At 34.5% G+C, this 24,708-nt stretch overlaps 1 protein-coding gene across 4 annotated transcripts in view; it reads left to right on the top strand.

Annotated features, from left to right (window-relative positions):
- Positions 1–5,423: 5,423 nt before the first annotated feature.
- LOC111417709 (location of vulva defective 1-like) overlaps positions 5,424–24,708 on the top strand; it is a 43,177-nt gene continuing 23,892 nt past the window's right edge. Inside the window, exons 1-11 of one of the 4 annotated variants that reach the window (XM_023050073.2) lie at positions 5,424–5,576; positions 5,634–5,764; positions 5,827–5,978; positions 6,097–6,188; positions 6,260–6,555; positions 20,366–20,581; positions 20,641–20,804; positions 20,861–21,130; positions 21,186–21,436; positions 21,486–21,651; positions 21,707–22,303. In XM_023050073.2, coding sequence (XP_022905841.2) covers positions 5,464–5,576; positions 5,634–5,764; positions 5,827–5,978; positions 6,097–6,188; positions 6,260–6,555; positions 20,366–20,581; positions 20,641–20,804; positions 20,861–21,130; positions 21,186–21,436; positions 21,486–21,651; positions 21,707–22,303 — 2,448 coding nt within the window. In that variant the 5' untranslated portion in view covers positions 5,424–5,463. Of the gene's footprint in view, positions 5,577–5,633; positions 5,765–5,826; positions 5,979–6,096; positions 6,189–6,259; positions 6,556–20,365; positions 20,582–20,640; positions 20,805–20,860; positions 21,131–21,185; positions 21,437–21,485; positions 21,652–21,706; positions 22,304–24,708 lie in introns of those variants that run through there. The other 3 variants (XM_023050072.2, XM_023050069.2, XM_023050071.2) reach the window with 3 other exon arrangements.

Consider the following 24,708-nt stretch of genomic DNA (forward strand, 5'->3'; position numbering starts at 1 on the left):
CAGTGCCCAAGCAAAGCACTTATTATCGTTATTTTGCACGCTTATTACCGCTCTTTTCCCTTTTATGGATGTCGGTAAGTCGATGTAGCTCGATGCTCTTGTAGGATTAAACTTGTTACAGTTCACTTCAAGATATAATATTTCCAACAAGGTCCAACCTGCAGTATTAACACCTTTAGTTTCGCATTTTACTACTTTTCTATTCTTATACTCTTACCTGAGTCCCGTTCTTGGAATTCCGACATTTTCACCATAATCTCGTCCATAAAGTCCTCGTATGTTTGGTACAAGTCTACGGCTACTGTTATAATTTTATTTTTTGTGTTGAATGATTTGATTTCCACTTCTTCCTTCGTATTTATGAAATACAATCCAAAAATTTCCGTATTCACTTTTAAACTACCATTTACATTCCTCACGGACTGTATCAAACTGATAACTTTTTCTCTAATTCGGTTACTGAATTCCTTCATGTCTACGTACTTCCGTTCATGATCGCTCACTCTAAAACTACATATTTTATCTCCAAATATCGAATCTATTTTTTCTACGCCATCATCTATTATTACGAAGGCTTTCTGTTTATGTTTGTTGCTGCGCAGATGTGAGGAGTAACATTGTCTGGTTAAGTGTTCATCACATATTTCACACACTATAACATCTCCTTGTTGATCCTCTTCCACCTTTCGACGTTTCCCAATACATGCTGTGCGTTGATGTCTCACAAGATTATCTGAGCTAGTAAACTCTTTGTAACACACGTCGCAGGTCAACACGTTCACAACACTCTTACGTCAATACTGTTGAACACGATTTTCTATCTGCTATTTAAAGCATACCTCCTCCGAAGTGGGGTTTTCAATGAACTCACGTCGTGTAACCTTCATTTCAGGTCACCTACAAGGTCAATGTCATGGTTACAATTAAGGTTGACTTCAAGGTCTCCGTTGAGGTCAAAGTAAAGGTCATTGTTCAGGTCAAGGTTGCTGATCAAGGTCATGGTCACTAAACGTGATCTTGACCTGAGGTGAGCTTAAAGTAAAGGTCATTGTTTAGGTCAAGGTTACTGGTCAACGACCCCCTTTGCAATAGCCGATTCTGGAACCTCCTCCCAGAACCTCAGGGCAAGGTCAAGGTCATGGTCACTCAACGTGACCTTGGCCTTGACCTTGACCTGAGGTTCTGAGAGGAGGTTCTAGAATCGGCTTTTATCTACTACTAATAGCAAATATTCAAACGAAATAATTTCGCGGCTTTTCTGTGACGTAGAACCGCACTGCCTAAAACAAGTTAAATTGTCCGTTAGATAGCGCTTGCGGTGTGACAGTGTCAAAACAAAACCATGGATGTAATAGAGTGTCTCTATTACATCCATGAACAAAACATAATAAACATAACCTCCAAACACTCTATCTCTTTTCAATACAACCTAAATGACGTTCATCTCTTTCTCGCATTTGAGCGGGGAGCAGGGGACGCAAAGGTGGATACGTACGTCATCAACGCGGGAATTTTAAAAGCGCAAATGGGTATATAAATTTTCAAAAATTTTTTTAACAATGATTTTGTTCGAAAATATTCAAAAAAAAAATAACGGTAACTATATTTTTGTACAAACTTTCAGAAAATATAATAAAGAAAAAATCGTGTATGACCCCATTCGGTATTATTCTTGAAGGACACATTATCGATTTTTCTCTATGCAAGAAATACTAAAATATATGCAACTTATTTTACGATTTTCGTAGTAATATGCTAGGGCGCGTATAGTAAAATTTAAATTTTTATGAATGGCGACACATAAGTCACCCTGCCATCTAGGCATCACGACCACGAACTAAACTCTTTGGATAACTATGTATATCTATAAACAAGGCTATACATGTAAAATCCTATCTAATTGGGGGCTAACTTCGCATAGGTTTGAGAAACCTATATCTTTAGCACCACAAAAGGTCGATAAAGTAGTGATGGCATGTTGTGTATTACATAAGTGGTTACGAAAAACTTCATCTTCGTATTTAACGTGGGGGTTAACAGACTTTGAAAATTTAGAGACTGGAAAGATCCCTGGTATATGGCGTCAACGACAGTCATCTGGTCTACATCAGATTCAGAACATTGGTAGTAATAATCGCTCAAGAAAAGCAACACTAATACGAGATAGATACGCTGAATATTTTACAAATTCCGGAAAAGAACCGTAGCAAAATGATATGATTTGAATATTGCTAAGATAATTAAACATTTAAATATATGTTTGTATATAAACATTATACACAAATAGAATAATAATTAATAAATACTTACCAAAGTATCCTTATTTCTCTTATTTCCACAACTGAGTGTAGAAACCGATTAGCCACAGTATACCATGGTACTGTGGGTTTTGTTTAACAAGAAAAGCTCTGCTGGTGAGACATTATGTTCTAATTACAGTATTAGATTATAATATAAGTATAGTTATTATATCGTCGGTATACAAGAGAATGTGATCAAGTCCAAAATTTTAGATTTTTAGGTTTCAATGCTCATGTACCGGAAATTCAATATTATTTTTCTGGAAAAAATGAACAAGTCCAAAAATGCCATAATAATGCTTATAATTTCAAATTCCATAATGACCAAGTCCATTTTGTAAAAACCTGTACAGGAGAAAATGACTAAGTGGACTTAGTCATGTTTTCTTGTCAATATTTTTATCTCTAGGATTTGACTTAAATTAAGATACCCATGCATTATGCTTAACGAAAAAAAAACGAGAGAAAAGATACAGAAATATGATGTGACAGACAGGGAAAAGAGAGTGACGTTTGAAGTTTAAACAGTTTATCATAACAATTATTACTTAAATCAAAATAAAATTGTGTTCTATGTTATTAGACTTAATCTTTGGTAACTATCTACACGTATTACAATAATTTTGTTTTTCGGATATTTAGTTTTAAAAAATAATAAGCTAATGCAATAATACCTTATTTTAGTGGCAAAATGAGTTGTTCGAAAAATTATTATAACAACGCACAAGAAATTATTAATGATCTTAGGGATGTTCCGGTAGAATTTGCTACTAATTCTAGTAATACAAGCCCTACGACTTTAATAATAAATGAACCACTAGTAAATCCTACGCAAGTTATAGAAAAACGCAGATGGGTACTAAAAAATCCTCAAGGAACAAAACGTGAGAAAAACAAGTTATTAAAAAAATCGTGTTTAGCGTATATTAATACTAAAGACAAACAAATGCCTGCAAAGTCCCCTAAAAATGTAAATTGTGACAATTGCCGCTACAAATGTACAGAAGTATTTCCTGCAGATCGTCGACAAGATATCTGTAAACAGTATCACAGTCTATCCTATGACAGACAAAAGGACTTTATAATTAATACCGTTGCAACTTCTGAATGCCGAAGAAAACGAACGAGGGACTCTAGTAGACCTGCAAAAAATGTCTCTAAAATTTATACATTTGTTAAAAACGGAGAAAAGAAAAGAGTTTGTAAAAATTTTTACTTAAAAACCTTGTCGATAAGTCATGGACCGGTTGATTCTGCTATAATGAACATAGACACAAATGGAATAAATCATTCAATTCAAGATCGACGAGGAAAAAGTTTCCCAGGAAATAAGACTAAACCTGTCATTTTGAATGAGGTGAAGAGACATATAGAATCATTTCCTGTGATGGAATCACACTATTGTAGACGTGGAACTACACGGAAGTATCTTGACTCTACCTTATCTATTCTTAAAATGTATGAATTGTACAAAGATTTACAGATCAGCAATCAAAAGGATTTTGTTTCTCCAATAACATATAGGAGGGTGTTTTGTACGCAGTATAACTTATCTTTCTTCAAACCAAAGAAAGATCAATGTTTGCTGTGTGTTAAAGAAGCTAAATCTATTGAAAAATCAGAAGAATTTCTTTCTCACATAAAGCGAAGAGATGATGCTAATAGAGCAAAAGATTTAGATAAACAAAGAGCAATTCATGACAAAACTTTTGTATCAGTAAGTTTTGACTTACAGAGTGTCCTGCAAATTCCATGCTCCGATGTATCACCTCTTTACTACAGTCGATAGCTATGTGCATACAATTTAGCAATTTATGAAGCAGCTCCACCAAATAAGGGATATTGTTACCTTTGGTCCGAAGTTGATGGCCAACGAGGAAGTTGTGAAATAGGTACAGCTTTAGTGAAGTGGTTTAAAACTTTACCTGATACTGTCAAAGAAGTGTCACTCTTTAGCGACACATGTGGCGGCCAAAACCGAAATAAATACATTGCGGCTCTTTTGTTGTTTGTAGTCAACCAGTTACCTATAGAGATTATTACTCACAACTTTTTAGAAAAAGGTCACTCGCACATGGAGGCCGATTCGATGCATAGTGCAATTGAAAGTGCAAAAAAATACATTCCTGTATTTTGTCTTAATGATTGGAAGACAATTATGACACTAGCAAGATCCAAGAGAGGCAAAAATAAAACTTCTGGTGCCTACATTGTAGAGCAAATGACTTACCGTGACATTATTGACTTGAAAGCACTCAATACATCTATACTACAAAATACAATTCGGGATGAAGGGGGAGAAAAAATAGAATGGTTAAAGATCAAACAATTAAGGTACGAAAAAGAGAAAAAAATGTTTATAATGTTCCGATACAACTATGATGAAGAGTATAAAATGTTTAACATTAAAGGCAAAGCAGAAGGTAGGCCCAGTAATAATATTCCAAAAGAAACGGAGTTAAAGAAATGTTATACTGAACCCTTGCCTATATCGATCAAGAAGAAAAACGATTTAATTCAACTTTGCCGTAAGGGGGTAATTCCGATCGAATACCATGGTTGGTACTTTGACATACCGAGTGACAATTCCTTGAAAGACAAGTGTCCAGAACCCTCACACAATGAATATAGTGATGAAGACATATGAAGTTGAAACTAGTTACTACTACTTGTTTAATTATAGTCTTTTTTAAGTTTAAATACATATTCTAGAATCTGCATTGTTCATAGAAACCATTACAAACCTATGCAGTTGAAATGAGTTACTGGTTTAGTATTTGCTTAAATTAATTATAGACTTTTTTAATTTAAAATACATATTCTAAAAACTATATTATTTATAAAAATCATTATAAACTAATCTTACGTAAAATAATTGATTTTATAATAAGAAGCAAAAATTAGAATACTAATAACTCAAAACCACTATCTGTGGACTTAGTCACTTTCTCTTGCATACCGACGATATCTGGGTTTAGATTTACATGTTGTACTTCTAATTGAATGTTACATTGTTTTGTAATATTTTGTTTCCATACCTGTTAATTAAATCGAGTTTTCTGGGATTCTTTATTAATAAAACAAAATATGTCTATTTCACAATTTCATTGACATATGTATATCACATTTAGAATTATTTACCAGTAAATAAAACTGAAAAGATATGATAATGTTGTTTGAACCGAAAGTATTAATTTTCGTTTTATTATTGAATTTAATAATCGTCGATATAACATTTGGCGAATCTTGTATTCCTACAGTGAAATTTATTGATTGGTATATTTCATTATATTTTAACCGTTCAAAAATTGTTTGTAAATAATTATTTTTCAGCAAACAAAGTACCGGGGTTGATAATCCAATGTCGAATTTAGAATTTGATATGGATAGTCTGATAAATATCAACGTGGAGAAATCTTGTAAAATGTCTACTGTTGCGATAACATGGACATTATATAATTATGGTAATAAAACGTGATTCTATTTCAATTTCAATTAATTGCCAAAAAATACACCATGTTTGCAGCAACTCGTGAAGTAATAAGAAATTTGGAAGAATTCACAAATGGATATTTTGTACATATATATGCCGGTACATTTCCCATTAATTGGTACATATTGGAAGTGACAGTTAAGGAGCGAACTTTTGGAAAAAATACTGGATCAGCAACAGCAGAAGTAATGTATAAATAAAATTTATTTTTGTAATCCACACAAACGCATAAACTTAAATAGGATAAACTTAAATTTACGATATAAATAAGATCAAAAATTATTAATAATTAATTTAATTTAGTGTTGGTTTCATATTGGTAAATCTCAACATCGGGCGAGAGGATACAGATTATCTTATAACATATATGAACCAAATAAAATCAGAGAAGTAATGTACGTAATTATGACATGTGTATACAGTATTGGTATTTTCATTTATTGATTCTTTTGATATGTTATAATAGTTGTTTGAAGAACTGTGAAGATGTTCAAGGAAAACGTGGGTTTAGTGTATTAGATATGCCGCTGCATTTTTACGTAGATATATCTTCTATAATGGAAGATACTAACCGAACAGGCACTTTTTATCCAGAAAACAATACGTATCAAGACAACATTAATATTATTATACCGGAGGTACCTAAGCTTCTAGAAAAAAGCACTGCAGGACTGATGCAAAACTGTTTAATTGTTCGCTTTGATAAATTTCATACTTTTGAATCGAGTAAAGAATTTATCGTAGTTAACGCTACTGATTCGTGTAAGTATATCTTTAATCAAGGTGTCCCAATGATATTATTTGATACATATCCATCATCTAACTCTACTAAGTAATGTAATTTTCTTAGTTTCTCAACTATTGTTCCTGGTTTCTATAAGGTTGACAAACTATAATTTCTGGATTGGATATTCTCTCCCCCAGACGTAACTCTCTGCTTACGACTGGTTGGAAGCTTTGTTTTTTAGGCTCACAAGGTCGTAACAAATCTAATCTAGTTTTTCAATTTCTCTTCATAAATACTTTTGCTGGAGTTTTGTCTGATTCGGTTTGTCCTGTTGCTCTTTATGTTAACAAAATCTCGTAATGCTTCCTGATAACATTTTCTGACTCGTAAGACATTGCTTTTAGGTGCCTTTTTAAAGTTGGAACGTAACTTTCTACTTGGACTTTGTGTCTTGGTGCAACAATTTCTGTCTAACACCATTTCTGTTGCAGATATTCAGGAATTCTTGGGATTTAAAAATCGTTCCATTGCCGGAAACTAAAATTTGTAAAAGACCTGTTCTGCAAATTTTTCTTTTATCATATACAGGGAATTAATAGAACAAATGCATATAGGCATATTATGGAAAGACGAATATCAATTTCCGATGACGTCATAACAAATTTGCAAAAAAATTTAATGAACTATTCAGCGCTAAAACAGGTCTTAGATGTAATAAATAATGTTGATGTGAAAAAGTAAGCACTAAAGACACTTCGAGGGTTTAGGGTCACCAGAACGTAACTACATATTTTTATGAAAATGACTTATGAGTATTATAATGCGCAAAATCATTAGAAAGTAGCTTCACAACCTATTCCTCTACAAAATACCCAGTTTTGTCCTTGCATTAGCAATAATACCTATTAAATATTACATTGTCGGAAGTTTTCTTGAAAAAACAAATTTGGGAGTTACACCTATGTGTTGGGCGGCTTCCCCCTGTTCCTTCTCTTGTGGGGTTTCCATTCACTTATGATTCGTGGAAGTCTTCACTCGTGAATCCTTCTAACGTGTCCGCAGAATTGGCATGTTCATAATTTCTCGTATTTTCTTATTGACATTTTTTTATCTAAATCTTCTTGCCGTTTTTCTCCAATAACACTAGTTTACAAGAAAAATCTCGAAGACTGTGATATTTTTTTATAACGTAGAATGTTGTGCTGATTCTGAAACTGTCTTCAGTTTTTCTCCATCACATCCAGTTTTCGAGATATACCCAAAAATGTGGAAAATCCAGACGAACATTTTGAGGTATTGATGGCATAAATCGGACTCTCCGTTATTTTGCTACAGCCTAAAACAATTCAACGAAATCAATATGTATATATGAACAAAAAAGTTAGCTATTCTATCCTGTAGAACATTTAATTCTCTAAATTTCGAAGCATTGGGCACCATGGTCGAATGTATTTTACCAGAGAAATCGTTAATTTACGACAATCGTGCAAAATTTATTTTTTTGCCATTTACACTGTATTATTGAAAGATTATTATGAACAATTTTTTTTAATAAAGAGGTGTTTTAACTCTTCCAGGCACTAAGTATAAACACTAAATTCACTGAAATAATAGTATATTGTTATATGAGCATAATATAATGATTAATAGGATAAAAAAGAATAAGTCCACGATGATTATTTATTATTTTTTTCTAATTTCGGTACAACAATGTTTCGCTTTTTCTAAAAGCGTCTTCAGGTACGACTAGAATAATATGGAACATAATTATTACTAGTTGACGGGATTTTATATCACCAACAAAAAAACCCGTCAATAATATAATGATGGCTATTATTCACGAAGGTTAAGTTTATGTCACGAGCGTAGCGAGTGGCATAATTAACCTGAGTGAATAATAGCTCATTATATGCGAGTAGAATACTATACTTTGTCCACGACTATTGAAATTGATTCCATAAATTTATTTATCTACAACTATTGAATTATCTATTCGTTATACAATTGATTTTTGACGGGTAATGACATGCATTACCCATGACTGACAAAGTGTTGAATAATGAAGCCATTATTCCACAGTTCTGACACGGCCTACTAATCAAAAAATAAAATATAACTGAAATGACAGCTTCCTTATATTGAGGTTATGTCTGAAATGTTTATCAAGTTTATTTTTTTTCCTTTTTTTTGATTTTTTTTTCAAAATGAAATAGTTGTAGATAAAATATAGTATTCAACTTGCGTATAATGGATGTTACACACTCAGATTACAACACTCGCTCGTGTTGCAACTTCTTCTTCGTGGGTAACAGCCGCCATTATACGCTTGTTGAATAATATACTATTTTTAAATAAATTTTTGAATAAAGGTTAAACGTCAATGTGACACAAATTCAATGTTATTAACTGTAACCAACTTCACAACAATTTGTCAAAATTAAATGTCAGTTTTATAAAACGTCGTTTTCTTTACCGAAATTAATTAATTTATGCTTAAATCATACGAAAAAAAGAATTCGTTTAGGTTTTTTTAATGTCAAACATTTAGAAACTCCTAAAAAATTGAATTAAATTGACGTTTTTTGAACTTTTAACGTTTCAAATAATTATTATTAGTCTGAACAAGATGGCTACCCGTGGATAATGATTATTATTCAGCGCTATTATTCACTCCGTGAAAAATGACTACCATTTTGTTTTAGAAAACTCATTCATAAGGTAGTCGTGGACAAATATTATTATTTTTTAAATACAACAAACAATAAGATTCTTGGAAAAACTTTTTAAGAACTCGCGCGTTTACCTGTTAGACCTTTTTTGGCAAAAGAAATTCTCATTCTTAAAAAACAATCACTTTCTGTGAAAAACTATTTTTTAATAACTCCACTTCTTTATACAGTGTGTTCGTAAATCATTATAAACGGTTTATGGAAAATTCCCTGAAACGGGTCTAAAGATTTAAATTTTTTGCAATTGTTTGGTGTAGGTTTTAAATCTCTTCCGCCATTTTTAAGCGAGTTATGACGTCATCGGTATTTTTTTCAAACGGCAATCCCCCATTTTTATTACGGAATATGAGAGAAGATTTTTTTCTGAATCTAATACAGTTAATATTAATATTGCTTGCATAAGAAAATTTTCGAGAAAAATTACTTTTCCGTCGACCGTGTATTTATATGATCTATAAATGTATACAAAATCATTCATTAATGACACCTATTAATAAACGATTTTCTATTAATAAACGATTTTAAGAAAGTCCGACCGAACTAAATAGTAGTCAATTTAATAAATATTCTCCAATGAAATTTGTAATACCGACCCAACCGACCACTATATCTATTCGGTAAGACTACAAAAATAAATTATGACACATTAAAAGTGAGGTTATTTTGCCAGTGACAGAATTGGGAGATTTTTCAACGATGGATTTTCTCTATTTTGTTGAAAAGACGGTCAACGGAAAAATATTGTAACTAACTCGTATATTAAAATGCGATTAATTATCTCAATAATTAACGCGTTCGCTTCGCTTCGCTCGCTCACGCGTTAAAATATCTCGATAATTAATCGCCTTCATTAATAGACTTGTTGGTTAAACAACTATTAAAGTTTAACTACTTCAGATTTGTTGACATGCTGAAAATAGTAGTAGCCATGTGTAACTATGGTAACCAATTATTTTAAACAATTTCCTAAGTGTCAAAAACTGATTTAGTAAGTAGTTGCCCTCTTTAATACAACATATCCTGATCGCCAACTCATTAGCCAAAGTATGGTGAGTCTAGCTGTGACTAAATTTAAACAGCATGGCCATCTCTCGAAGCATTTCTCGAAGTCGGGCCTACTAAATGTTGCAAGGGAAGTTCAACAAATCGTGGTTTTGGCTGGGCAAATTTCGACATTAGTAAATCAACGGTTCATAAAATTTTAAAACCCGCAAAATATCATTCCCATAAAGTAAAGCTGATTCACGAGCTAGAATCGTAGTTTTAGCAACAACAATTTTGCAACGATGACAAAGACTTTGTCGAAAACATAATTTTTTCGACGAAGGGACATTTACATTGAGTGGACAAGTAAATAGACAAAGTTGTCGGTATTGCGCTACCCAAAATCCAAATTAGCCAAAAAAATCGCAGATCCAATATGCGCAAAAGATTTGAGGAAACCTTAAGTGGAAAGAGATGTTTAAATTTTTTCAAAGCGATGTCATTCCTTCCATCCCGATAATGTTGACACAACTCAATTCCAACGGCAGTTATTCCAACAAGATGGCGCGCCACCACGCTTCAAGAAGCTTTACTAGATCAGTTTTTGACACTCAGGGAATTGTTTAGAATAATTGGTTGCCATAGTTGCTCATGGCTACTGCTATTTTTATCATTATACAAATTTGAAGTAATTAAACTTTAAAGTAATTTTTCTCGAACATTTTCTTAGGTAACCAATATTAATATTGACTATACTAGATTCAGAAAAAAGTCCTCTTTCATATTCCGCAATAAAAATGGGGGATTGCCATTTCAAAAAAATATCGATGACGCCATAACTCGTTTAAAAATGGCGGAAAAAAAATTTAAATCTTTAGACTGGTTTCAGGGATTTTTCCATAAGCCGTTTATTATGATTTTATCGCCTATATCCGTTACTTTAAGGACACACTGTATATTAGAACCTTGTTCTGCTAAACAGTCTTTTTTTGAAATATTTTTTGGTATAACAAAAAAACTTAGAAGAGAGAATATATTGTCATAATAAAGTTGTTCTTGAGACACCTCAGTGATCTTTCGTTTAAGAAAATAGCAAAGTGTTGTAAAAGTTTTGTTGATAATGTCGATCTACCAAAGCTTCCTTTCATTTCGTATATTTCTCTCTTTTTCTCTATGTATGGCTTCTTTTAGGTGGTTGAATAGCTCTTGTGGTATCGTGGAAAGTTAGGTTTTAAAATGAAAGAGTTTCTTCCCAACTACATGTGAATGTATTTTACCCAAAGGTTCGTACAATTCTGTCTCTTACAAGAGAGTAATCAATTTAAAGTATTAAGTAATAATTATTACTACGGTAATATGGTTCAACGGACTATGACCTGATGTTTATTAATTAATTTGCTGAGCATACATTTTATAGTTTAAACGTTTTATAATTATTTAAATAATTATGAATATAGATACATTACACTCTTCTGGAAATTTATCAGTTTATATAGATCTCGAATCCTCTCCTGTTTCAAACTTTCTATATTGTACTACTATACTGTACTTTGTTCTTTATGCTTATATTCTAGTTAGTTTTCTTGGACACAATCCATACCTTTAAACACGCGTACCTCTGATGTCTTTAATTTGCTTTATTATTTTAGAATTATATAGTCTATAACTGTAAGTAATCTATAACAAATTCATAATTCTTAATTAATGAGTCTCACATACGACCATGAATAATGAATAGTGGCAGTCTGGTTCCATTATTATTTAGATTTGCGTGTTTTCCATAACAAACTTTCTTCCAACAAACATCTCTAATTTCGCATGTCTTACTAAAATGTGGACACTTTACTCGGGTATAAAATTATAACTACAAACTACACATGCAAGTTGCATATAGTGGCAGAAGATATTATTAATAAATTTAATGATTTAAGTACGAAAATTCGAAATAAATCTGTACTTAAAGTTGTTTTATTGACAGGATAGCCATAAAAGTAAAGTTATAGTTCTTATACTATATGCGACTTATCATAACAAAGCTCTACAATAAAAAAGTTCTTTTTTGTTGCCCTGGATATCTTTGCAAATTTTTATGTTTTTTTAGTGTGAAAGTACTGAATGTGCTCTTGTTTTTATGATTTTTTTTACATATCTTATATTTTGAATAATTGTCGGCTTGTTAGTAATAAAATTTATTTTCCCCAGTCATGATTAAGCTTGTGCGCAACTTTTTTGCGCATACAAACATCACGTGGTCCTCACTCTCAGACCCCTTGCCCCGCAGAATAGCTGAGATCTCAGTTATTTGACAATATTGAAGTACTTATACGATGAATCTGGATAAGTTGTCATGTGTTAATATTTTGTTTCAATTACTGAATGTCCATTGTAATATATTTGTCTTGTTTTCTAAAACATGAGTTCGTCACATATTTGCGGTGTTTATATAACAAAAAAACAAAAAAGAAATATCACAGACTTTGTCGAGGAGACATTACTTATATTGAATATTTTGAATATTAAATTGACAAACTAGATAAATCATGGGTTCCTCATAAAGTTTGTAAGTCCTGTGTTGAGTCTTTACGGTTGTGGAAAAAAGGAGAACGTTCTGGATTAGACTTTGGTATCCCTATGATCTGGATGGAGCCTAAGAATCATTTTGATGATTGTTACTTTTGCGTAGTAGATGCTAAAGGTTTTAATAGAAATCAAACGTGGTGATATCCAGACTTACAGTCTACAAAATGTCCTGTTCTGCACAGTGAAAATCTCCCTCGGCCTATTCATGTTTCAAAAGTAATTAGCATGCTCTCAGAAACAATGATGCTGCCAAATTCACAGAAATCGGGACAGTCTACCAGTGGAGGGTGAGACATCTACGCCGAAGTTATTTTCTCAAAATGAACTCAGTGATTTAATACATGATCTCAATTTATCAAAACAAGGATCAGAACTGTTAGCCTCAAGATTGAAAGAAAAAATTTATTGGCTCCAACAGTAACAATTACAACATACAGAACGCGTTACATATTAAGTTACGAATGATAAAGCAATTTATAAAAGCGTTCGACAAGGGAGGAGATTGTTTAAATTACATTTGTAGAAATTTTCCGAAGCTTAGTATGGAAAAGTTGAAAGGTGGAATATTTAATGGTCCTCAAATACAGCAATTGATGAAAGACACAGATTTTATTAAGTTATAACTGTTCCGGAAAGTAAAGCTTGGAAAAGTTTTGTGTTGGGAGTTGAAAATTTCCTGGGTAGCCATAAAGCACCAAATTATGAAGAAATTGTACAAAATATGGTGACAAACTTTCAGACTCTAGGAGCAAATTTGAGTATCAAGTTACACTATCTCCGCAATCATCTGGATAAATTTCCGGATGTATAAATTTAGGAAATTATAGTGAGAAACAGGGAGAGCGGTTCCACCAGGATCTAAAAGCGATGGCAGATTACTGCTGGTCTTTAAAAAAAGATTGTGTCCTGAAAAATTATAAAAGAAAAGCTCATAAAAGGTGTTTTATAGAAAATTGTATGGAATTTCTTCGATGTATCCCAATTTTCCAAAACAAAACTGACATAAATATATCTGTTATTTGGTTTCTTGTTTTCCGATTTTTGTAGAATAAAATAAAAATAAAGATTTAAAAAAAAATGAGAGCAAATCTTACAATAACATATATAATTCTGAATTTGTTGTGTGAGTCTTGTTTTGATGTTGTCGCCTTGTCGGAGACATGGCTATCCGATGATATTTTTGACGCTGAATTTTGTCCCGATGATTGGATTACTTTTCGGAGGGATCGTAATTTTGCTGCGCATGGCCTGTCTAGGGGAGGTGGCGTTTTGATTTGTCTTAAGAACACCCTAAAAGCAAGCCAGCTTGATCTCTCTGATTTATCCAGAGTGGTACCAGTAATTGATGTGGTAGGAGTCAAGATTCAGGGTGTACGTGGGAAATTAATATATGTAGTTGCTTTATATATACCACCTTTTATCACTTTTGATGCATTTGAACTATTTTTTGACACGTTTAATTCGTTCGACTATCTGGCTAATGAATGCGTTGTTCTTCTTGGTGATTTTAATGTCACTTCCTATGCTTCCATTGGTACCAATGATAGATTTAAAACATTAGATGTTTGCTTGATCTGATCTTTGCCAATATGAGCTGCGCAGTCACTCGGGATCTTGATCCGTTGCTTGCTGAGGATTCCCGTCATCCCGCTTTAGCGGTTGTTCTGGATTATGCTCCCCAGGTTTCTATGTTTAAGCATCGTGGCCTACCCACCTATAACTTTAAGCGTGCAGACTATCCTTTGTTGTATCGGATGTTAGGTGAGGTGAATTGGTCGGACCTGGATGGTATTAGAATGGTAGATGATGCATGCCGGCTTCTTTATAACAAGCTACACGATGTTTTTGATTTAGCAGTGCCTAAAACTGTGAGAAATTCTACGAATCGTCGTTGGCCTGCTTGGTTTACGAAGGAGATAAAGGATTGTATTCGCATGAAGGAGAATATGCGCGCAAGGCATAAGCGTAGTGGCGTACTGTATTGCCTGAATGAATTTAAACGCTACAGATGTCTATCGAAACACCTCATTACCGATGCATATAATGCGTACATGAATGATGTTGAGCGATCTTTGATTTCTGATCCCAGTACCTTCTGGGCCTATGTTCGGTCACGAAAGGGCGGTACTCGCATTCCAGGCCTGATGACAAATGGAAACCTGGACTTCAGTTCGGGTCGAAGTATTGTGGATGCTTTTGCTGATTATTTTGAGTCCGTTTATATTCAATCTGATCCTGTTTTTGTGGAGTCTGATTTCCCCGGTCATAGTCTTTGTTTGTCAGTGGAGAGCTTCAGCTTGGAGAAGGTTGAGGATGCGTTGATGCGTACAAAGAATACACGTACTGCTGGAGTCGATGGGATACCGAGCTTTTTATTGAAGGACTGTGCTTCGGTTCTGACCGCCCCATTGCTTTCGATTTTCAATCTGGTCCTGTCTACTTCTACCTTTCCGTCGTTTTGGAAAGAGTCATACGTCTGTCCAATTTTGAAGAAGGGCAACCCTGCTGAGATTGTGAATTACAGACCTATATCGCTGCTGTGTGGTTTCTCGGAGACTTTTGAAAGCGTTCTTTTCAAGCACATCTCATATCAATTAAGCAAGTACCGTATTTTCTCGAATCTTATCCGCACTCGAATCTAATCCGCACCTCGATTTTAAAAATGCAATGATGGTAAAAAAAGTTGGTTTTCCAATGTAATCCACATCCGATTGTAATCCGCATTTGATTTTAGAGCATACAAAATTTGTAAAAAGGGTGCGGATTAGATTCGAGAAAATACGGTACATAAGCCCAGTCCAACACGGATTTGTTTGTGGTCGATCCACTGTCACCAATCTGACATGCTTCGCCCAATTTGTTGCTGATGTAATCGACGCTAGAGGGCAGGTAGATGCTGTGTATCTCGACTTTCGGAAGGCGTTTGATCAGCTGGATCACTTTATCTTATTGAAAAAGCTGAGTAACTTTGGATTAAGTGCCCCTCTGTTGTCATTAATGAAATCTTGTTTGCTAGGTCGGCAGCAGTTTGTTAATTACGGCGGCTTCACTTCCAGAGGATTTTCTCCAACTTCAGGGGTTCCCCAGGGATCCAACCTCGGTCCATTGCTGTTCCTGGCTTTTATTAATGACGTAACCGAGATCTTAGATTGTGAGAAGCTGCTATTCGCTGATGATTTGAAGTTATTCTCGGCTGTTGGGGAACTCAGCGATTGTGAACGCTTGCAGGAAAACCTGATTCGTGTTGAGCATTGGTGCCTTAACAACCGTTTATCACTTAATATTTCTAAATGTTTTACCATGACTTTTTCTAAAAAATTAAACACAATTGACTGTGCATATTACTTGGCCAATCAACCGTTGATGTCCGAACGTAAGTGCTCTGACCTTTTGGTGCTGTTTGCAGTTTGACTGACTTTTAACGAACACATTCTTAACTTAGTTGCTAATTGTTATAAAATTTACGGGTTTATTGTTCGGAACTGTAAGGGTCTGTCCATCAGATGTTTATGTACGTTATATTTTGCGTTGATTAGATCGCGGTTAGGGTATGTATGTATGGATTGGGGAGTGCATGCAAAACCGCACGCCACACTTAGGCCCCATTGGGCCCCTTGTACATCCTCCCATTACACGCTCTGGTCACATCAACCAGCCTAAGGATTTACCAAAGGCTAGGACAGCTCCTAGAGGTGCATTCCTGATGTCATCTGTGGTTGGCCATTCCTCCCCGAAGGTCCTCATTCTGATGTCGGTCAGAGAGGGGCAATCACACAAGATGTGTTTAACCCTCTCGTCATCCTGTTCACAGGCTCGACAGAGAAGAGAGTCAGCAAGCTTGATGTTTTGAAGGTGCTTATTTACTTTACAGTGTCCCGTGAGGAGACCTGTGGCAGTGCGAAGGGCACTTTTACCGAACCCTACGAAAAACTGGGCTGTTGCGGCTGAAGGATATTTTAACAATTCCTTAGCGAGATGACAGCCCGGGGTACGGTACCACCCGTTTAAAAAATTTTTGTGGGTAATGTGCTTTATTGACTCGATATGAGTGGCTAAGGAGGGGGTAATTATCGGCTCGGGTGCACAGGGCGCTCTACCGGCAGCACGTTTGGCTAACCCTTGGAGCCGGAATGCCCTTTAATCCACTGGATTCTGACAGAATTGTATTTCGCGGCCTCCTCCAGTGCTTTGTGACAATCCATAACTACTGCAGACGTTATAATAACTCTGCTTAAAGCTAAAAGAGATTGTTTACTGTCTGTAAAAATAGTAAAACACTTACCCCGCTTGTTGGATTCAACAATGCAGTCAGCAGCAAGTTTAATAGCAGTTAGTTCCGCTTGTATGACGGTGGTGCTGGACCCTAAAGGTTCTGAGAGGCGAATCAGGGGATCATGAGAGAACGCCTGCACCATTTCGTCCTTTTGAACCATCAGTGTAGATCTTTAAAGTTCTATGTACATCTACAACTGTGGGACTGACGTGGGTGAGGTACTTCCTTGAGAAAACATATTTTGCTGATCTGTGATCAGTTTTACACTCGAGTAGGGGTGTGTCTAACACTGCTTCCCTCCAGAGTGTTGAACTGCTGCCAGCGTCCTCATCCTTCATAGTTTCTACTGATTGTAGTCGTTTCATGGTTACCAACGCCACTTCCTGGATATGTAGGTTGAGTGGTGGTAAATTTAACATGATTTCAATGGCCGCTGTGGGGGTTGATCGCAGCGCACCTGTAACATACAGACACGCGAGTCTCTGTATTCTATTAAGCGCAGTGGTGGCCGTAGACTTAGAAGTTCTAGTCCACCATACCACCGCACCGTAAGTTAGCATTGGTCGAACAACGGCGTTGTAGATCCACAGGGCTATCTTGGGAGACAGACCCCAAGTCCTCCCGACAGCCCTCCGGCACTGGCCGAAGGCGACACAAGCTTTATTAACTCTATTGTCTAGGTGGGATTTCCACGTTAGCTTACTGTCTATTATTATTAAGAGTATGCGGTTAGAGTATGCGGTAATTGTTTGGTATCCGTTCTATCAGTTTTACGCGAATGCGCTTGAATCTATATAAAAGACATTTTTAAAGTAACTATGCTTTCGACTGGATCGTGTTTACCCGCCTAGGGGTGCAGATTACGCGTTTCTCCTTTCGCGGTTTGGTTTTCTTTCACTACAACAGCGCAGAGTTGTTTACATAGTTAAATGTATTCATAAACTGTTGCATTATGATATTGATTGCGGCTGGTTGTTGGAAAGGTTATCATTTCTTGTACCACGTCTCAACGCACGCTGTCCCCTCACGTTCTATAATTGCCGTACTAATAGTAACACTTTACGAAAATCTCCTGTCTCGTTGATGTCCGATTACGGCAATCAGGTTTCGCCGCATTGCGATATGTTTTTTGATTCCTTGAACACGGTGGTTGCGGTAACTTTGGTTCATTTCGGCATGCAGTAGATTGTTAGTAGTTATGATTACGATTAGTTTATTATATTATATTAGTTTGTATTTTTGCTTATAGCTATATCTTGTTCATTTAGTTAATTTAAATATTGTGTTGTTATAATTTTTTTTTTTTCATGTAACTGGGTGGTACCTGTGGGAAATAAAGTCCTATTATTATTATTATTATTAAAATCATTGGTAGTGTCATGAATTGTGAGCATAAATATAAATATATGTACAGGGTGATTCACATAAGAACCGACACAGAGCAGGGACATGTAGAGGACAATAAATTAAGATGATTTAACGCAACTTATCTCTATACCAAGTTGTACCTCTAAGGAGTTATAGGCTTTCACAGTTGGGTCTTAAATTTTTAAAACATTGAATATCTTCGTAATACATAAAGCTAGAAAAACCAAATTTGGTATACGTTATGAGTGTACCGAGGGTATTAATTGGTAGCAAGTTGAGACCAATTGAGGCATTTCAAAGGGTTGATTAAGGGTGATGGTTCCCTAAATTTTGGTAGATTTTTTTAACCTTTTTGTGGATTTAATACATTATTACCTCATTTTATGTGGAATTTAATTCTAAAACTTTTTTTACTCTTACTATTTTTTAAAAAACATTGTCGTTTTCATAAAAAACTCAAAAAACTAAAGACGCGTATCTTGTTAATGCTTCTTAAAATCATCGAAAATTCAGTAGTCGGCTGTGAAATTGTACGTAATTTGAGGAATAAATTGTTTATTATGAACTAAAAAAACATCATCCATAAACAAATTTAGTTTAGGCATAATAATTTTCTAGTGATGAAGAGAAAATCTCCAAAATGTCAAAGTTAAGTACTTTTGTTATCAAAATCGATCATTACTCAAAAATTAATTGTGATGGAGATCAGTTTTTTTGAAATAAATTGTTTATTATGAACTAAAAAGACATCATCCATAAACAGATTTGGTTTAGTTATAATGATTTTGTAGTGATAAAGAAAAAATCACCAAAATGTCAAAATTGAGTACTTTTGGTATTAAAATAGATCATAACTCAAAAATTAAAGGTGATGGAGAAAAGTTAATTTGAAATAAATTGTTTATTATGAACTAAAAGGACATTACTCATAAACAGATTTGGTTTAGTTATAATAATTTTCTAATGATAAAAAGAGAAAATCATCGAAATATCAAAATTGAGTACTTTTGGTATTAAAATTGATCATAACTCAAGGATGAAAGGTGATGGAGAAAAGTTTTTTAGGAATAAGTTGTTTATTGTCAACTAAGAAGACATCATCCATAAACAAATTTAGTTTAGATGTAATGATTTTCAGGTGATAAAGAGAAAATCCCCAAAATGTCAAAATTGGGTACTTTTGGTGTTAAAATCGATCATAACTCAAGAATGAAAGGTGATGGAGAAAAGATGGAGAAAACCTTGTCGTCAAATAACTTTATACCCTATTTGTCAAGTTTGACGTACAATTTCATAGCCGACTACTAAATTTTCTCTTATTTTAAGTAACATTACGAAATACGTGTCTTTAGTCATTTAAGTTTTTTATGAAAACGACAAAGTTTTTTAAAAAATAATACGAGTAAGAAAAGTTTTAGAATTAAATTCTACATGAAATGAAGTAGTAATGTATTAAATCCGCCAAAAGGTTAAAAAAATTTGTCAAAATTTAGGGTACCATCACCCTTAATCAACCCTATGAAACGCCTCAATTGAGTTCAATTTGCTACCAATTAATACCCTTGGTACAGTCATAACGTATACCAAATTTGGTTTTTCTAGCGTAATGTATTACGAAGATATTGAACTTTTTAAGAGCCAACTTTGAAGGCCTATAACTCCTGAGGTGTACAACTTAGTATAGAGGTAAGTTACGTTAAATCATCTTAATTTATTGTCCTCTACATGTCCCTGCTCTGTGTCGGTTCTTATGTGAATCACCCTGTATATAAAATCAATCTTATATCTAGGGCAACAAAACCACTGTAGACCAGTGTAATGAAAGCAGTTGGTGCAAGTGAGCCAACGCACTGCTTAGATATTTCTCAAACATGTTTAATCGAAAATGTAATGTTTTTTTTTTGTTTAAAGATCATGCAGATGATCCTCCCGTAACGGGAGAATTTTGGTTTTATTATTTCGTACCGAAGAATATAACTGGTATAAATAGAGTAAAGAAAAAACGTTGTCTTCCCGGTTCAACCATGTTTCAAGAACATTGTATGTGGCAGATTGATAAAATATATCAAGGAGCAATCTGCGTCCGTGCTAAAGTGATATACAGCATTGAAACGGGAGAAAATTTAAGTAAACTTTATAAATATACAACGTTCTAGAATGAAGGTTAAAAAAGTAATGCATTTTAGCGGTGACGGTAGGAGATGTAATTGCCTCTCAACAACCAACACGGTTTTATGAATTAGCTTTTCCTGGTCCGCTTGCACTCGAATTTTATTTTGTATTTGCCGCTGGCCACGAATTTCATAATTATAATTCCGAAACAGTAGTACATTCAGAACAGAATTGGCACGTATGTTAATATAAATCATTAAAAGCATCCATTAATCTAAAAATTATTTTTTCAAGTTTTTAAGTCCTATCAAAGGAGATGATTTAAAAACCAAAATACGACAGTCGTTTAATTTGTACAGAAAAGATCAAACCTCTGAAAACGAACGTACAACTTATGCCATAAGATTTTATGCTCAAGATCCTTTGCAACATTACAATCCACTCGCAAATTATTATCATACCCTTATAGTATCATTAACCTCTCAAGTATCTCAATTAGACGAAGCCAATGCGCGGTTGTATTTTCGATTGGTAGAAGAAATATTAGACGATTTAACATCTGTGGTACGCCTAAAAGTTTATTAAAAAGTTATCTTTAACAACTTTTGCCAATTTTTAGATTGATACACTTGGTCGTGTATTTGATTCAGGAAGTACTCGCAGCGATAATTTGTTTATTATCGAAGATTTAGCTGTAAGATTAACCGCGCTTCTTATACGTTTGGATTTGCCGGAACACGTCGAAGCAACTCCCAAATTCGTGGTATCAAGAAGTCGTTTAACACATCGTCTAAGCAAAATTATTAACAGAGCTCTTTGGGCTGCATCACATCCTATGGCGCATGCGGCTATGGTTGATACGGCTTATTAGTATGGAAATAAATTTGGAATTATGCTCATTTTAATGTATTTTTAACAGCTCCCTTAGACATTGTATGCACGTTAATTTGGGGGAAAAGAAAAAAGAGGAGATGTCAACTACGATGGCTAGTGCAATTCAACCCATTGAGATTCACAAGTATATACCTGAAGATTATCCGGATTATGATGAGGATTCAGTTATGGATAGTTCTACTTCTGACATGGTAATTAAATGGTTTTTCATATTTTATTCATTTAATATGTTTTTTTTTAACTTAGGTTCGATATTCTACAATGTTAATTTTTAATGCTTCGCATTATTACGGAGAAATATTTATTTTAACTTCAACATTAGGGGATGAAGCGCCAGCGTATAATTTCAAATACTTTGAACAAAAGTTCTATGTTTTCGATTTTCCACAACTGATTCTTGGTTTAACAGCAGCCGTTTTTGGTCACATTCAAGTTCGCGTACAAAGTCCCATTGAATTTCTGTGGACCAAATCTGATTTTATGAAAGTATTTATAACGGTTTTCAAGAGGGAGGTTTTTTACTTTATGAATTTTGAGGATAGTGTTCCACTGGATATTGTTGTTTACAATTCAATAGTACATAGCGGACGAGTCGGCAAGCATACTCACGTAAGGGAGTTACAATATCCAGTGGAGGTGATGTATAGATATCCTAGCCCAGATACCATACAATTCCAAAATCACACATTTTTGTTGCCGGCGAAATGGCAAGAGTGGACCGATGAACTAATGAACAAAGAAATGTATTTGATGCGAATCCAAATGTCTACCAATACTGTACTTACTATAATTATAAGAAATATTACTGGTTTTCCTGATGATGCAGATGATGAAGCCTTGAAGGTATACAATTTTGCTTTCAACTAACTCTTTAATGTTAATGCTTTATTCTAAGTTGTGTGCTATACTTTATGAATTCATATTTTTCCGGAAAATGATTCAACTTTTTTTTGGAACAGCCTATATATTAGTTAATTAGTTTTAAGCGTGCAACTTTACACGAGTAAATAGTGGGCTCCATACTGTTCACTAGAACTTAGGACGCCCTCATTCTTTTCCAGATGGTATCTATGGGTGTATTTTGCTTTCCTCAACCATTTCAAACCTTACATTTCAACCCGTTTCCAATATCATTATTTCGTTTATCTTCCTCTTTCATCGTCCAAACTTCACAGCCATATGTCAATACACTATCGGTCATAGTCTTTCCAATACGTTTTGTTTTACAACTTGTCCTCATCCCCTACCCAATATTAAACTACCTTCTCTTCACTCCCGCACATATATCACGTAATAATACTTTTTTTCTTCCCTCTACCCTCATCATTTCCTTCCCTCTTTGTGTATTCTCCGTTGAATATCCTACTCTGATATAATATTCCCTTCTTTCCTGTTGTCCGTACTTTCCCACCCCAGTCTTAACCTCCCTTCAACACTTTCCCAAAATTTTAAAGTTGCTCCTCTGCTCCAGCCCGTCCTCGTAGTTTATCGCCCTCCTGCCTGCTTGTACCCTTATCTTCTTCAGCTTCAACTCTTCTTTCGCTATATATATCCTCTAATATTTTTCCCGGAGCTCCATCATCTTGTGTTCTTTCCACCTCCATATTTCCGATCCATACATTATCACATCCCTCACAAATCTATCAAACATATTTTCCGCCTGCACAAATCTTTTCCAAATATTCGTTGCTCAAGCTCCATATCTGCCCTAATAATCTGCTTGCGTTTCGACCTGTCTGTCTAATATGAGCCCTGTACGAGGATGTACAATATCATGTACAATATTTTTATTGAATTTTAAAAATTATTTTTATTCTACCACATTTTAGGTTGTTAATGGATAATTTATTTTTTTAATCTATTTTTTGTTTTTTGTAAATTATATAACAAATCATTTTATTAAAAACAACTTTTCATGGCACACTTTGTGTGGTGCATGGCACACTACAATACTCCCCTTTCCGTGAAAAAGAAATTAATAAGAAGAGGAAGGTAAAACAATGGTACAACTTAAGAAAGTAATATGTTGTAGTAATAAAAAATAACGATTATATTACACTGGTTTTAATTTTGAAAAAGTGTCTCTTAAACTGGAGAGGAAAGGCTCATAGTCAATAGATGGATTAGTAGGTATGAAGAACTCTCCAGGAAGTCTTAGTGGTTGCCCGTAAAACAGTTCTGCTGAGGAAAAACCTAGATCTTCCTTAAGTGATGTTCTTAATCCTAGTAGGATGAGGGGTAGATTGTTGTTCCATCTAGTAGAGTCTCCTTTAGCGATGATAGCCGTCTTCAATGATCGATGAAATCGTTCTAACCTTTCATTTGCTTGGGGATGGAAAGATGATGTATGTATTTGTCGTGTGCAAAGTAATGTGTTAAATTTTGAAAAGAGGTTTGATTCGAATTGCCGTCCCTGATCATGTGTTATTGTGGTAGGTATACCAAATCGACTAAAATAATGCCGGAAGAGTGTGTTTGCTACTTTGCTATAGTAGGAGATGTGATATCTTTCAGCGGAAAAGCTTCTGGCCATCGAGTGAAGCGCTCGGTAACTGTACGTACATAAGTACAACCTAGGGACGGAGTGAGTGGTCCAATCAAGTCGATATGTATATGATCAAATCTAATTTTAGGAATTTTGATGTTGATGATTGGCGATTTTGTATGTTTTTGAATTTTTGCTTGTTGACATTTTAAGCAGGTTTTGGTCCAAACATGAATTTGCTTTGACATGTGTGGCCAAAAGAATCTTGTTTTGATTGCATGAATGGTGGAACGTATTCCGGGATGAGATAAGCTATGAATTTTGTCAAAAATTGCTTATCTGAACTGTTGCGGAATATAAATTCTTTGAGATGATGAAGAGGTTTCACACTACAGTTTGATATCGGATTGTGATGTTGTTTGATGTGTTAAACGATAAGATTTTGAAGGATTGTTGGAAATTGCTTATTTAGTAAGTTTTCCAATTCTGTGTCAGCAAGTTGAGCGTTGCTAAGGGCTAGAAAATCTGGATAAGATGAATTTAGAGATCCGATGTTTGTTCTGGATAGAGTATCTGCAACAATATTTGAATTTCGTCTGATGTATTTGATATCTGAAGTAAATTGTGCAATATAACTTCGATATCGGGTTTGTCGAGGAGTTTTGTCTGTGGACGAAAAAATTGATGCGACAATGAGTTTGTGATCTGTATATACTGTAAATTTATTTCCATGTAACGAATGTTTGAAAAATTTGATAGCAGA

Source organism: Onthophagus taurus, chromosome 2, assembly GCF_036711975.1.
Source record: "Onthophagus taurus isolate NC chromosome 2, IU_Otau_3.0, whole genome shotgun sequence".
Lineage (NCBI taxonomy): Eukaryota > Metazoa > Arthropoda > Insecta > Coleoptera > Scarabaeidae > Onthophagus > Onthophagus taurus.